General features: G+C 38.0%; 1 protein-coding gene across 3 annotated transcripts in view; it reads right to left on the reverse strand.

Annotated features, from left to right (window-relative positions):
* LOC106181259 (uncharacterized) overlaps positions 1 to 11,726 on the reverse strand; it is a 36,133-nt gene extending 24,407 nt beyond the window's left edge. Inside the window, exons 1-7 of one of the 3 annotated variants that reach the window (XM_087019173.1) lie at positions 11,478 to 11,726; positions 1,906 to 3,037; positions 1,488 to 1,559; positions 1,156 to 1,259; positions 842 to 909; positions 401 to 567; positions 119 to 211 (exon numbers count right to left, since the gene is read on the reverse strand). In XM_087019173.1, the coding sequence (XP_086875299.1) occupies positions 119 to 211; positions 401 to 567; positions 842 to 909; positions 1,156 to 1,259; positions 1,488 to 1,559; positions 1,906 to 3,037; positions 11,478 to 11,504 (1,663 nt within the window). In that variant the 5' untranslated portion in view covers positions 11,505 to 11,726. The remainder of the gene's footprint in view (positions 1 to 118; positions 212 to 400; positions 568 to 841; positions 910 to 1,155; positions 1,260 to 1,487; positions 1,560 to 1,905; positions 3,038 to 11,477) is intronic. The other 2 variants (XM_087019171.1, XM_013565591.2) reach the window with 2 other exon arrangements.
* Between the last annotated feature and the right edge of the window lie 2,474 nt (positions 11,727 to 14,200).

Below are 14,200 nucleotides of genomic sequence, written 5' to 3' on the forward strand. Positions count from 1 at the left end.
GCTAAAATCTATTCGGCATGAACACGTTTACAGCGTAACGTGATGGCTCAAAAACAAGACATGCTTGGGTGATAGAGAGGGTTTCAAAACACACCGTGCGGTCACCTGACCACAGTACCTCTAGACGGCATCGTCCACAGGACTGTCGTTATATTCAGCGCTAGCTGCGTTGTTGTCATCTTTGGCTGAGTTGTCGTGATAGAGTCACTTTCTGCTATGCACATTAGGTAATGAGATAATGAACGTATAGAATCACCAACCAGCATATATATTGCCTTTGATATCTTTTTTCTACAAAATGTGTAAATTAAACATTTTGCCTTTCCATTATTGTGAAAGTAAAGTGGTCCATCTTTTTTACTTTTGCCATTATGTCTCGAACAAGTAAGACAGGACCTACCTTGTATTAGTACGTCGGGCTGTATGTCAATCTTGAGGGTCTTGTCTCCCCTGGCTTTGGTTATACCGGTCTCCATGTCCTTCTCTACGACTCTTGGAGTAAGGGGCTCTTTTGCATCGGGTGACACGAGATATATAACATTGAAATCCACCTTAATGCTACCATTTCTGGAAGGTACAATACAACCATTAGTTTAATCTCACTGTGCCATAATTAAGAGGGGTAATGAGACTCGAAATAATGCACCTCCATCAAACTACAGGTAGGTACAAACCATTTGACAAGGTTAAGTAGACTGTCCAACGCACGTTTTTTTTTATTTTGAAATAAAAATTTAGAAAACGCTATTTACTTGTTTTTTACCCTTTAAACATGCATACTGCGTCAATGTGATTAATTATTTATGTAGAAAAACTGTAAGAATAGTAACTGAATACCCACCGGAATCCCGATATTTCTATAGAGTTATATTGAGAACCATATGTTCCATCTTTGAGAATAACACTCATCTGAAATATTAAAATTTATGATATTCAATCGTAAATTGCTTAAACAAAAAAAGCTATAATCCACTGGTTATTTGATATGTTCCTTGAAGAAAGGCTTGAGAACTTAAAACGTCTAGATGCCAAACCAACATTTCAAGCGTGAAACGTTTACTTCATCCTTGGACATATTTCGTAATTTTGTCCATGCTTCATCTGTAGTAACGTTATATAACGAAATGGAATAACATAACGGCCGATATTACCCACCTGTTCTTTAAATGCAGTTGATAGGTTTTTATATCTTTGGGAGTTAGGATTATTGAGATCGGGGCTCCATGTTCCCTCTATCGTAGCCTCGACACTGTACTGGACTGGAGTCACAAAACATGTTTAAATAAGACAAGGTGCGTTATATGGCACAATTAATTAATTAAAAATAGTTTTCATCGACATTTTGGCACTGCTCGGTTAAACTTCAAAACATACCATGTTCATAAACTATAATTTCTATAAACAGCTAAATACATAGGCCTACAGACTTAAACTTTTTGAATTGGCATGATTTTTTTAGCTGATACTGCACGTGCGTTTGCGCTTACCCAGACCAGCTGGTCCCTGTGTGGGAGTGGGTGTTGGCATCGGCGTTGTTAACGTCTCTTCTGGTTTGTACCCTTAACGAAAAAACAATTTTTTTCAAAAACTGTCCTATTTCTTAGTGCAGTTTAATGTCTGATTATACTGTGAATGTTTTGTTTTTTATGTTGTTTGAAAGTTGTGAGGTTGTAACTGAAAGCTTTCTTATTTTCGTGTATAGGACTACTGAAATACTGATTGCTTATAATTGAATTTTTTCTTGTTCAACTGCAAAGAAAAAAATATCACAACATTCTCCAATAACAAGCCTATATGGCAGGGATTCCAGCTTAGACCTCACATACATGTATCATACAGTGAGAATTGTCGAGTACAACTGGGACAAGAATTACAAACTCATGTGAGACAACAGTTCCAACTTACATATTCCAAAGTATAGTCCCAGCGCAATCCCAACAGCAATGAGAAAAGCAATCGCAACAACCACAATGATAATGACCCTTTTCTTGGCGGCGCGTTTCTGGTCCTCGCCATCGACCTTGGACGACTCCACTGCTTCAATATACGACTTTCTACTTTCGTATTTCGGCTCCCGTCGGATACGCCCTATACCTATGTCTGGCTCATCGGTGTACGCATTCTCTGTACGCAGAATCGTATTCTCCGGGTGGGGTTTTCCGCCAGGTGCGATCTCGTAGGAGCTGTTGCGATACGCCGGATTGTCGTAGGCACCGACGTCGACGTTGTTTGGACGTACAGTGGGTTTCACAACGGCAAGATTATCATAGGCCCTAACTGGGTGTTTATAATGTTCTTCATTATCCTCCAATATTATATCCGATTGTCTTGTTCCGTCTAGTCTTTCCATATTCAGGTAGGATTTTTTAGATTCTCCCCGAGTGATATCCGCAGATCTCTCATCATAAGGTTGGAATTTATGATCATAAACGTTCCTGTACTCGTGACCAGCGACCTCTGGTGAGGCCTGCTTTGGAGGCGACGAATGCCTAGGCGGCGCTAGTTGGTCGTATTCGTCGTGTGGGTGGGGGTCCCGCCCCTCTCCACTAAATCTGTCCATAGGAAGATACTGTGACTCCGCCACCTCTCTGTTATCTCCCTTCTGTGAGGGTTTTTTATTACGAGAGTTTTGTGACCTGTTTTGTGGTATTTGTCTATGCCTGCTATACGGGGACTCTTTGGCACCGTCAAATTGCCGAATTTCTGTGACATTTTTATTGTTGTAATTCCCATGGGACCCATTTTGTTCTGGTATATTCCTATATGAGTGGTGAGGGTCTTCTCTCTCAGATCCACGGCTCCTGTTTTGCTGGGACGGGGATCTATTGGCTGAGATATTCCGATATTCATGCCCGGCAGCGCCTACAGCGCCCTCTTGAGGGATATTTCTGTATTCATGAGGAGCCGGGTCCGCGCCTGGATGACTACTAGCGCCACCATGTTTGTCTTCCTCGTACGCATGGTTTGAATATGACCGTGGCGAATCAACTTGTTGTGAAATTGTGTTTAACTTGTTTGAATGGCCGCCACTTACAGGCTGAAATGTAAAACAAAATAAGAGATAAATAAATAAATAAATAAATAAATAAATAAATAAATAAACAATGAATGATAGAAATAAAACAATAAGGTGATCAATTAATGTAAACAAGTATAAACAAACATAATCGATAATTTTAACTTTATTACCAAATTTATTAACTTTTTTCATTTATTTATATACTTTTGGAAGAAAGAGGGCATTACTTATTCATAGACAATTATTGGAGACGGCATATTGGCTTCGTACATAACCCTTGAACACTGTGTCTAACTTGACATTTTTATTTATGTTGACTGCCACTGTAAATCCGGTCCTTGCTTTGCCTCCTGAGTTCTCCAACCCATTGCAATGCACCCCATGCTGAGTGATTTAAAGACGGCCTATTTAACCAACTAACAATAAACAACTATTTAACTGCACGCGTCATAGATAATTAAGTTAGTGGGTCTTGCCTGAATAAGTTGTACGGAATTCAGAAAAAAACTGTCGACTTTGATGTTAAGATTCTTAGTTTTAAAAAGGTTAAATCGCCATAGTGACTTTAATTTACAGGTTTATACCCTATAGTCTACACATGTACGTTGATTTTTCAGTGTTAAGAAATACAATGCTTTGGCTTTGATGACCTCTATCCGCCTATCTTTCTCTGACACTAAAGAGGCTCTCTCTCTCTCTTTCCCTCTCCCGGTGTTATTTAATCATCAAAATCAGGAGAGAGAGAGAGAGAATGTTTCATATTACAATATCTCCAATATTATTGAACCTATATACTAGTAAGGTTAGCCTACACGGAATTGGTCCAGGGTGAACTTTTCCCTAAATTCTAATCGTGGACCGATTAAACTTATAAACAGCGTGTCAAGTCAACACAACTACATGTACCTTGCAATACCTCACTACCGGACTAAATATAAACACACATTACCGATAATGACGCGTAAGTGCACGAACCCTCTACACATAACAGTGTATACATTATGTCAACTATCTGTTTTTCGCTTATCACCGCGGTCTAATAGAACCTCGTGTTCATTTTACCTGTCTCTCCCTCCCTCTCTCCCCCTGACACACCATCCTCCTCTTCGTCCTATCCTCCCGGCCTCCCATTTTCCAGTAAGAGGCGAGGACGGTCCACATATTGCCACACTTAACGTTATAACGGGTAAACTAGGTTAAGCCCCACTGCGTTACTTGTTGAATGTGGAATGATATTTTTATGCGGTTTTTCCAGTTGCGGCGCTTTTTGAAGTGAGTCAGACGTATTTTGATTATTCATTCATGACGATTTTACTGTTGTTTCACTAATGCGTTCTATATGTATCTATATATATAATCATTTTACAGACAGAGATAAAAAACATTTAACGTAGAGACAGTAGCAGTATGCTTCCCAACCTGTTCTGCCCAATTATACATGTATAGGCCTACAATGAAAACATATTCTTCCTTTTTTATTTAGATAAGAATATGCCCTGTGAAGGTTTAATAAGCAGTGCCATTCAGACTTACAACAGAAGACGTGTCAGAATTTAGATGATTTATGCACAAATTGCATTTTAAAGAAGCAAACGCTAGGTATCTTTTTATAAAGAAAGTGACACAGTGACATTAACGGGGGGCAGAATGACAAGATTAACCCGCGCCGGATGTGAAGGAGGACGCAGTGTTCTACTTCAGCGTTCCAATTTAATGACGTGGTTATGATATTGCAGTAGGGAAACACGGCGTTCACTGAATGACATACACCGGGCTTTAATGATGAATTGTTTAATCATTCATGACGTAGTGAAAAGTACTAGATTCAATCAGCATTTAAATCTTGTCTGTAATAAAATAATGATAATGATAAGACGAGGACATTATTTTATGGGGCAGTTCACTAAAAACCTCAATACCCCTTACAGTATATCTGAAATTATAAGAATCACCTTCAATAAAACTATATTGACATTGACAATAAAAGTAGCATAAAAATGTATATCTGCAAGATATCTAGATGCGCTCAAAATACACCAGCTAAGTCAGGCCTATTTTTGTCTATTATGTGCATTTATACAGGTTTATCTATTTCCTTCTCTGCCTTTTTTCATCTTATTTCTGTTTTCAAAGATTATGACTTATTGTTATTATTATTTTAAAGGCAATTGGGTTATTATACAGTCCAACACCTATCAGTACCAAGAATTATATGTAAGTGTTCTTGTTTATTGTAGTAAAGTGTTGTATTGTGTTGTGTTGAGATGTGTTCTGTAGTGTTGTGCGCCAAGCACCTGTTTAGTGCAATTACTATCATTGCGTTTTAATTGCACAGTATGACTAATCAATGCTGTGAGAACAAAGATGAACTATTTGAAATATTCGAAACATTACCATGACAGTGAAGCTTGGATATATATTTGCATTACTACTCATTAACTGAAGATTTGGATTTCTTAAAATGTTGCCCAATTAAATGGGATTGACCGGGGATGGACATGACGTCTTAGTTCATTTAAGTTATAAAGATATAAAATACCTTGATGAATATGGAAAAGATGTATTTAGAACCAGGGGAAAATATATGACTAAAGAATTCAAATGATTTGTGTGTGTTGGTATGTGTATTAGAAAGTTATTCATAGATAATAATGACAACAACATTTTAACCAGTGTGACATTTTTCTCTTGGTCGACACTCGGCTGAATAAACGAAGGAAGGGTGTTTGTTACAGTAATAGGGGCCATCAATGTCATATATGTCAGGTCACGGAGGTATGTATCTAAACGAATAAGTGGCTCGCTCCTGGAATGTGAGAGACAAACACATTCCTGTATGCTCAATTAGATGTCAGGTGCGTATTCTCTGCGGGTGACCAGGTAGTGCATATGCTACTGAGAGGCATGGTGACAGTATTATACTGTTATTATCGGAATGTGAAGATAAATGTATTAAATGGGCAACTCTCTCTCTCTCTCTCTCTCTCTCTCTCTCTGACAATATAGTGACATTTCTCTGATCACTTGTATATAAATTAATCTTTAAAGAATTGATGAATCTGCAAAATGGTGAGTTACTAACAGTAAGCGGGTATTGCAAAGCTACACATGATGTGATTTCGCTTCACTTTGCCAAAACGTATTAGGGATATCAATGAACTAGCTCCGCGTATAAGAGGGGGAGTGGCATTTATCGCTATGTCCTCAGAAAATCAAACAAGAAGACCGATCATCATTTTTTTCCACGAAACTAAACTCACTTTGCTCCTTCATATACTGACCTACCCTCTTGGTAAATATGAACTGTACTTTCTTGTATCAATGCCATGAAACAGATCAATAAACAAATCAAACACCGTCCCTGACTCCTCTGAACACCGTCTTACCTAAACATAATCTTACACTTCACATCGCTCTTTATCAAATACCTGAGAGATGAATCATTAAAGATTTAATTCGATGTTTCTGACATCTTTGTACAACGTCTCTTGTATATGATGTCAACAAGGGGTGTAAATAGCCCGTGCAATAATCAGTATATCCACAAACAAAACGCTGGATGGGGAAATGCTTTATTAGCTGTATTAGGGTTAGCACAGGGCGCGTATTGTATACATTTAAATGTGCATAGTCCATAGCATGGGCATTTATTAACAAAGGAAACTACCCTCTATCAGGGCAACAGACTGATTTTTCACAGATATTCACAGATATGGCTCTAGATAAATAGTCATTTTGGTCTGATGTCGCCTCAGCTAAAAATGTCCACAATAATAACTGCGGCCCTGGTAGAGGGTAAAAGGAAACCAACCATTCATCCATCAATCCATAAATCTACGGAGTCTCGTTAAATCTGGTGTGGGGATAACATGCAATTTAGGATATTTAAGGCTTTTACAGGGGTTTGGTTTTGACAAGCATTTTCATTCAGTAAGCATCGTGCACCATTCGAGATATAAATTAAAGTTGCTTCAAAATCACTGAAATTTCCTGCGGGCAATTTAACGCGCTGATGAACTATACTTATCGCGTAACAGATTTGCGGTAAAGAAACCCAAGATTGTATAAACACGCCTGAAAACATATAGCATTATAGCACTATTAGATTGTGTACAGGTAGTTTCTACTTATTGAGGTCGCGTGTGCTTTACCCGCATACTTAAAGCAGTGCATCATTATCGCTCGTCAGCCGCACGTTGAGTAACAACAAGACGAAACCAACTTCTACGTTATATACTGCTTGATCATTACTGGTCAGCTATATGAGTTAAAACTGCAACATATTTCATGTCTCTCGGCCTATTCAAATTGTTGGAATTGGCAGAAGTTATTTATAAACCGGTTTATCCATTCATTTATTAAAATAATATACATACGTAGTCTACTTGGCTTGCGATATCTCAAATTTTATTTATGAATTCATGTAAAAAAAGTAAATTCGAATTATAGTTACCCATGTGATCAGTAACAGGAGATGGTTAAATATGTAATGACACAGGGTCGTGTCCTGAAAGAAATGAGGAAAGGGGGGCAGCTAGTGAGGGCCTACAATACACGAGTACAATATAAGCAGGGCGTTTATAGCGTCTGTGGTACTCATCTTGACGCTGACTGAAGGAAAAGTAAGATACTTTTGATAGGCCGATAGAGAGAAAAAGGGTTAATACTCGCAGTGAGTTAACTAACTTGGGAAGACAGTATAGTTAAAGTTAACTGCCAACTTATAGTTGCCAAGACCTGCTGCCGATTTTTAGAATGAAGGAGAGGTTTTATCTATAAATAATGTTAAACGTATAGCTTAAGTAATATTCACGGGGATAGATCGATCTAAATGTCTGGGAATACGCCCTTAGTGTCTTAGATTTCTATATAGAACTGCCATGTTCTACTGCTTCAAATTCTATATCTCTTTATATATGGGTGAGACTAAAATAAAATATATTGAATCTTAAAGCAAATACGAGCACATCTCACATAATACCGCTCTTATCTTAGATGGCTGTCGCTGATAAGGACAATTTTTCGACAGATACGCCAGCGTGACAGCTAAATTGCGGAATCCACGTGACTTGAAGTAGCTACACTTGCAATCAAGACAATGGTCGTGGAGGGTGGGGACCAGGCAACATAACTTCGAAAGTTCAAAATCCTTCGTCTCAAAATTCCATGTATTTTATCTTGTAGAAAGTGGCGGTGTTTGCAAAAAGTAAAATAAGCGTTTGTAAATACACGATATGTAAACATCCTTTTCTTCATAGTCATTTTTCTAAATTTGGACGTAATATACTGATACTGGTAGTTATCAGAGGTCAGCAGAAAAGGCATCTGTTATATCACTGTATGGCCGAGTCTCAATAAGATAAATGGGAGTTGAAAATTTTTCATCGTGTTTCAGTTTCGAGAGATGACTCAGAAGTTGTGGAGAAATCATGAATTATCAAGGAGATTTCTATAAGTGTTATGCGGGTTTGAATTGTGAATTTACCTTTCGCGCTGATTTCGGAACTGCATCATCTGCTAGTATATTAGAAGTGCCAACATTAATTTCCCTATAGCTTTAAAATTAAACTCATACTTTATCAGCAAATATTTCTATTCGAGTTATTTTGGTTGTTGACAAAGCAACTTCTACGTGACAAATATGATTGAACTTTTCATAGTCAATATAACGAATGCAATGAAACTGTGGCCATGCAACATCACGACTACTGAAAAACCTACCACGTTACATTAGTGAGTAGAAATTTGTGTGACATTCTTTCATTTCATGTGTAATGTGTGAAAACAGACCAATAATTCTCACCAAAACCGACTCATCGTCAAATTATTTATCTTTTGAAAAGAGAGCATGGCCCTCTACATCGAAAAGATATGTGAGTCCTTACTCGCTGCCACAGGACAGTATGGTGACTACACCATTTCTGTTTTTTTTTTTTTTTTTTTTTTTTTTTTTTTGCAGCAGTGCAGAAATGTGAAAAGGATAAGCCATAAAACACATGTGAATAGCTAGTGAAAGTATCTCTCTGTGGTCCTGGTAGAGGGTAGAATGATTACTAGCTATAGTGACTATTGCACTAAACGTTTGCCGTATGTGTTGGTGCGGGTGCCACTACAGTATATGAAAAATAACTGGCCCCGGTAGAAACTCTGGTGATTTTTAACATCCATGACTAAACAGCCACCGTATGGCTTGGTGCTGGTGCCACTATATGAGGTAGCAGTAGATGGGATTGTCCATCCTAAGTGACTCGGACACGCTCTCCTTACTACTCTCTGACCACTGGTAGTCTGTTACAAAAATGTTGCCCAAAGTGTGATTTTGTATAATATTTTAGTTTGCCCTGTTATCACTGGGTACTCATAGCGACCAAGGACTATATGGACTAATACAGACCGACATGCACAGGTATTATTTTGCACGATACATCTCAACTGCCCTGCTGTATGTGTGTTAACGGTAACTGACCAAAGTGTTTAACAGGTAAACTGTTGATGTTGCTCAAGTGTCTATTCACGCGCAGTCCTACATATGTATGATAATGACGCTATTGTTCACAGCAAGGGGTTAACGAGGCATACAGAGGGTCACAAAAGATACTATACGCTGCCCTAAAGCATTTCACACTCAGGTACATATATTCAGGTATGGCCATAGGAAGATACCGAGGACCCTCCCTCCCCTCCCCCCCCTTACAAAGGAAATGTAGGGTTCACTTCCACCATTACAATGTACACTGCATTGCATTAGAAACAAAAGCAAACTCATCTAATATTCTTGGCCCACAGGAGCACATTTCATTTTAAAAAAGCTTCACATAATTCACCATCTTTTCAAACTTTTCTTTTCGGAGTCAAAAAATATCTTTCCTCCCCTGTTCTACATGAAAAAATAGTCTCGTGTAAAGTGAAGATCTGCACAAAAGACCCCACCCATCAACTTAAGTTCCAATCAAAGCATGATAAAACTCAAACTGACAAGTAATTTACACTTAGGGTATTGGATACGATGCAACCAACCTGTATGATTTTGATCCGCTTGGCTACCTATGCACGAGATGGGTTGCATTCGAATATATCCATATGACCGAGTGACACAATATACATGGATACATAGTGTCCTAGTAGCAGTAGAGTTAGTTTTATATGTGTAAATGTTGTTCCTTTATTCATAGCTTACCTTTGGGCCTTTATTCCCTTTACCAGAGACTCTTTTTGATGTCACAAAATCAGCAATTTTGTAACTAAAAGAATAGCTTGAAAGGCCTCGGGTGGAGATTAGACTCTAAGTTGCCTACAAACAGCATCGTTATAAATTCTCTTATATGTAAAAATAAATGAGAACCAAAAGAGCACTGGTACTGTGTCCGTAATAATATGATGACCATTCAATAGAAGTGACACATACATTTCTATATATAACATAAGCTATAGCTACTAGCTATGTATAGTATAGTGTCCTTGTCTGTCCCGTCACAGCTGTTGGCTATTCTACCGGTAGATACCCACACCACATGTATATACCAGTACATAACAAAATAACTAACATAAATCTAAGTCCAGTTTCCAAGCTTACGTACACTTCCACATGTACATTGTATGTATAAGTTTACGGGTACGGATATTATAATGTTGTATTCCTGTATTGCTCATTGTGTTTGTGTTTTTTGAGACATTGTTACTGAAGTGTCTAATCACATGCATCATGCTTAAGTACCAAAATGAATATATAAATAAATGAATTAAACAATTGAATAATTGATTGATTATTTGGTTAACTATAACAAGTCAGTAGGAGCCTATTTAAGACAGTTCGCACTTATATCAGCCTGTTAAATAGACTGTTATTATAGCTCATTGTATTTGTCGGTCACTGCTGTATCAACTTGCCAACCTCCCCAATATAAAAACAACACAGCACGGCGTCTCTTATATTGACCAGCTCAATTGACATACCTTAAGCACCGGTGCTATTGACCTTGTTATGATAGAGATATATGTAAGAGCGCCTTGGATACTACAAAATGGGAATCTGTTAAATATGTATATCAATAGACCGTAAATCTTATTAATACCGTAGGCCGAATGTGGGTATAATTCCCTTTCAAGACTAAGACATAATATCATAAATTTCCAATGAAGTGAAGATATCTGTACCATTAACAGAAAGCCGGGCCATAAGTGTGTCAAGAACTTAAGGGTGTGTAGATTGATAAATGAGTAAATAAAACTCATCGTTAGATAGAGGACTTAATAAGCTTACATTGTATCCTACCGGAGGTTATCCGGTGTTAATCTAATCTAATCAAGACACTAATGAGTAAATTAATTAAGTCACCACATCAAGTCGACCCACAGAGGGACATACACCAATATCAAGGTGCCCTATCAATCCGACCCGCCCAATCTGTGGCCCATCTCAGCAGTTAATTAAAGGTAACTTCAGATGGCTATCACTCACCTGAGTGTTGTCATGCTTTCGCGACATGGCATGCTGTATGGCAAATCTGCCTCTGTATAACCTTCCGTTAAAAACAGTCTCTCTTTAAACTTGTCTCAACTCAGGTGTCTCTCTATCTCTTTTCACAGGTGTGCTGGTGTTGAACGTTCTCCGATTAAGTGAGTCAGGTATTAAATCTAGGTCAGCGTTCACTGAGACATACCTGTGTGTTGGGCCGTGAATGACAGCTCAAGGGTCAACAAAGCGTCGATGAATAAACACAGCTTTGTTAGGACAGGTGAAAACGACTACGTCACGGGGAACAGGTGACCGCCCCTTACAGAGCGTGTCAAAAATCTGCGGACAAGATTAAAGATGGACACCTGAACATTTTCACCTGCATAAATTGATTTAAGGGCGGCAAATGCTTAGAGCAAGTCTTTTTCCTCAGGTTTATTCAAAGGAAGATGATGTACTGCGGGTGAAAAAGATTCTAAGATTTCTTTAACAGGGTAATTTTATCAAAGTAGTAACAGGTTTGCTCGTGAATTGAACTTGTACTGCGCTGGACATGACGCCTGTTTATGTTCTTCAGTTTTCTTTAGTAGTCTATTTGTGTTTCATTTGAGACAAATTGATCGGGGTAAATTGGTGTATGGTACAAATCACTCAAGGTTAAGTATTTACCAATCAGTAAAAATCTTCGTGCATTTTTTATGGGCGAGGTTAACTTCGTTATTGACATACTTCTTACTACCCCTGTAATCGACCTGGAGGCCATGTTGATATGCAAATAATCTTGTGACAGGGAGTGGCTCTCGACGAATATGCCTTATATGGACAAGGAGGTGTGGCTATTGGTGACGTCACTTCCAGCTTCAGAATAGGTGCTGATAGTTAAATGCACATATAATTAATGACGCGATTTCGTCTTTGAAATAGGAATCATTTATAGGAAATAATATTCGCTTAGACATTCTTTTGACTGAGAACGGAAAAATTGTATACTCATAATGTGGTTTCATTCAGTAAATATATTTTTCGTGACGTTATTTACCGATAAAAAAGCATACATGTATGTCAGTTAGCATATTTAGACAGATAATAATAGTACATTAATCAACTGAAGACATGTTCCGTTTAATCATGTCATAAATATATCAAGATTCCGGAAGACATTTAGGGGTATCCCCTTTGTTTGATGGTATTTATAACCGAATTTTTGACATATTTGGGGTCGTTGGTCGTTGATGACAAACTCACTGTGTAACATTAAGTCCTACAAAAGAGAAGTTGGTTTTCGTGGATCTACATGTATGAGTTCAGTCTTTGTTGTTGCAGCGCTGTCACATGCTAGGAGGTCTAGTAAACAACAATAAAATCTGTTAATTACGTGTACTGTAAACTGAGAATTTGATTTACAGAGAATTGATTAATGTTTGGAATAAGGGGATAGTTCTGTAAGTTTAAAGCATATGTTTTTTTTTCTTTTTCTGGTTTTCATTTTAGAATAAGTAACTGAAACATTTGACTTTTTATCTCCTTCCCCTCCACCCTCTCCACCTCTCTCTCTCTCTCTCATTCTCTCTCTCTCTCTCTCTCTCTCTCTCTCTCTCTCTCTCTCTCTCTCTCTCTCTCTCTCTCTTAAAATACAAATAAATTAAATAATATACAACAAGGAATAAGAAAATATAAGTTGTTCAGGTGTTATGGGGTTGCATGTGGAGCCCTTGATCCAACCTGACTTTGTATTGCAGTTATTTACGCCTAAATACATCTTTTCTATGTCTCACATTACAAAAAATAAATTAAGATTTCCTACGAATGTTAAGCTAACATGTCAAAGTCATGCGCCACCTCTTAAAGTGACTACAGAACAATGAAATATCCGGAGGTCATATATTTTGTGAAGAATTGTCATGGCATTAACTTGTCGTCCGTTTATGTCATTGTGTCAGGTGTGACAACACCAAGGCTTCTCTACCACACTCGTTATCCTTCTCCCTTTATAAAACCGTGTATTCGGTTGTGCTTGTGGATTATACCTTTCAACTGCTTATTGAAATACTTTATATTTGAAATGACTCAGAATTTGAAACTTAACAACGGGTTTATAGTTTTGTAAATAATTTGGGTTATGGCATAGCTTGTTAAATAAAGTAAAAGTTTTGGAAATCAAAGAAGAATCCATCAAATTGCTATAGAAATGCCTATATAACGCTCATTTTGTGTCTGTAGTCCTCAAACCTATAACATATTCCCCACCCAATGATACAGCCCAGATACGGGCCTCAAGCCTGTGTGCCTTAAACTGGTTAACGCATGGAATATTAAAAATGTGAGTCGAATGTGGAGCAATATCAATCAAAATTTGAACACATATTGATCAATCAATTAATCAAGGTACAGCCTGGCTGATCTGATGCAAGAACGGTAAACATGTTTTTGTTTATGTTTTCGGCCATCCTCTTTGCGTTTTCCAAGGAACCAAATGCGCCTTTCACCGTTCGCTCCCAGCTGCACCTTGGGCTGCAGATATCAACCCGGGATTGCACAAAGTTTCAACTTTCGACAGGTCTATAATATCATGTGTTGTACGACACAGCAAATGCTATACCGGGCCCGTAATACCCGTGGTTTACTACTAAACATAAGTTTCAGTGACGAAAGCGTGATCAAGTCATCAAACATAAAAATTCCTGAAGATTTCATGAGTACATGTACCCTATAGTTCTACGCCGTGT

The sequence above is a fragment of the Lingula anatina genome, chromosome 8, assembly GCF_051362555.1.
Source record: "Lingula anatina isolate TDL-2025a chromosome 8, LinAna3.0, whole genome shotgun sequence".
NCBI lineage: Eukaryota > Metazoa > Brachiopoda > Lingulata > Lingulida > Lingulidae > Lingula > Lingula anatina.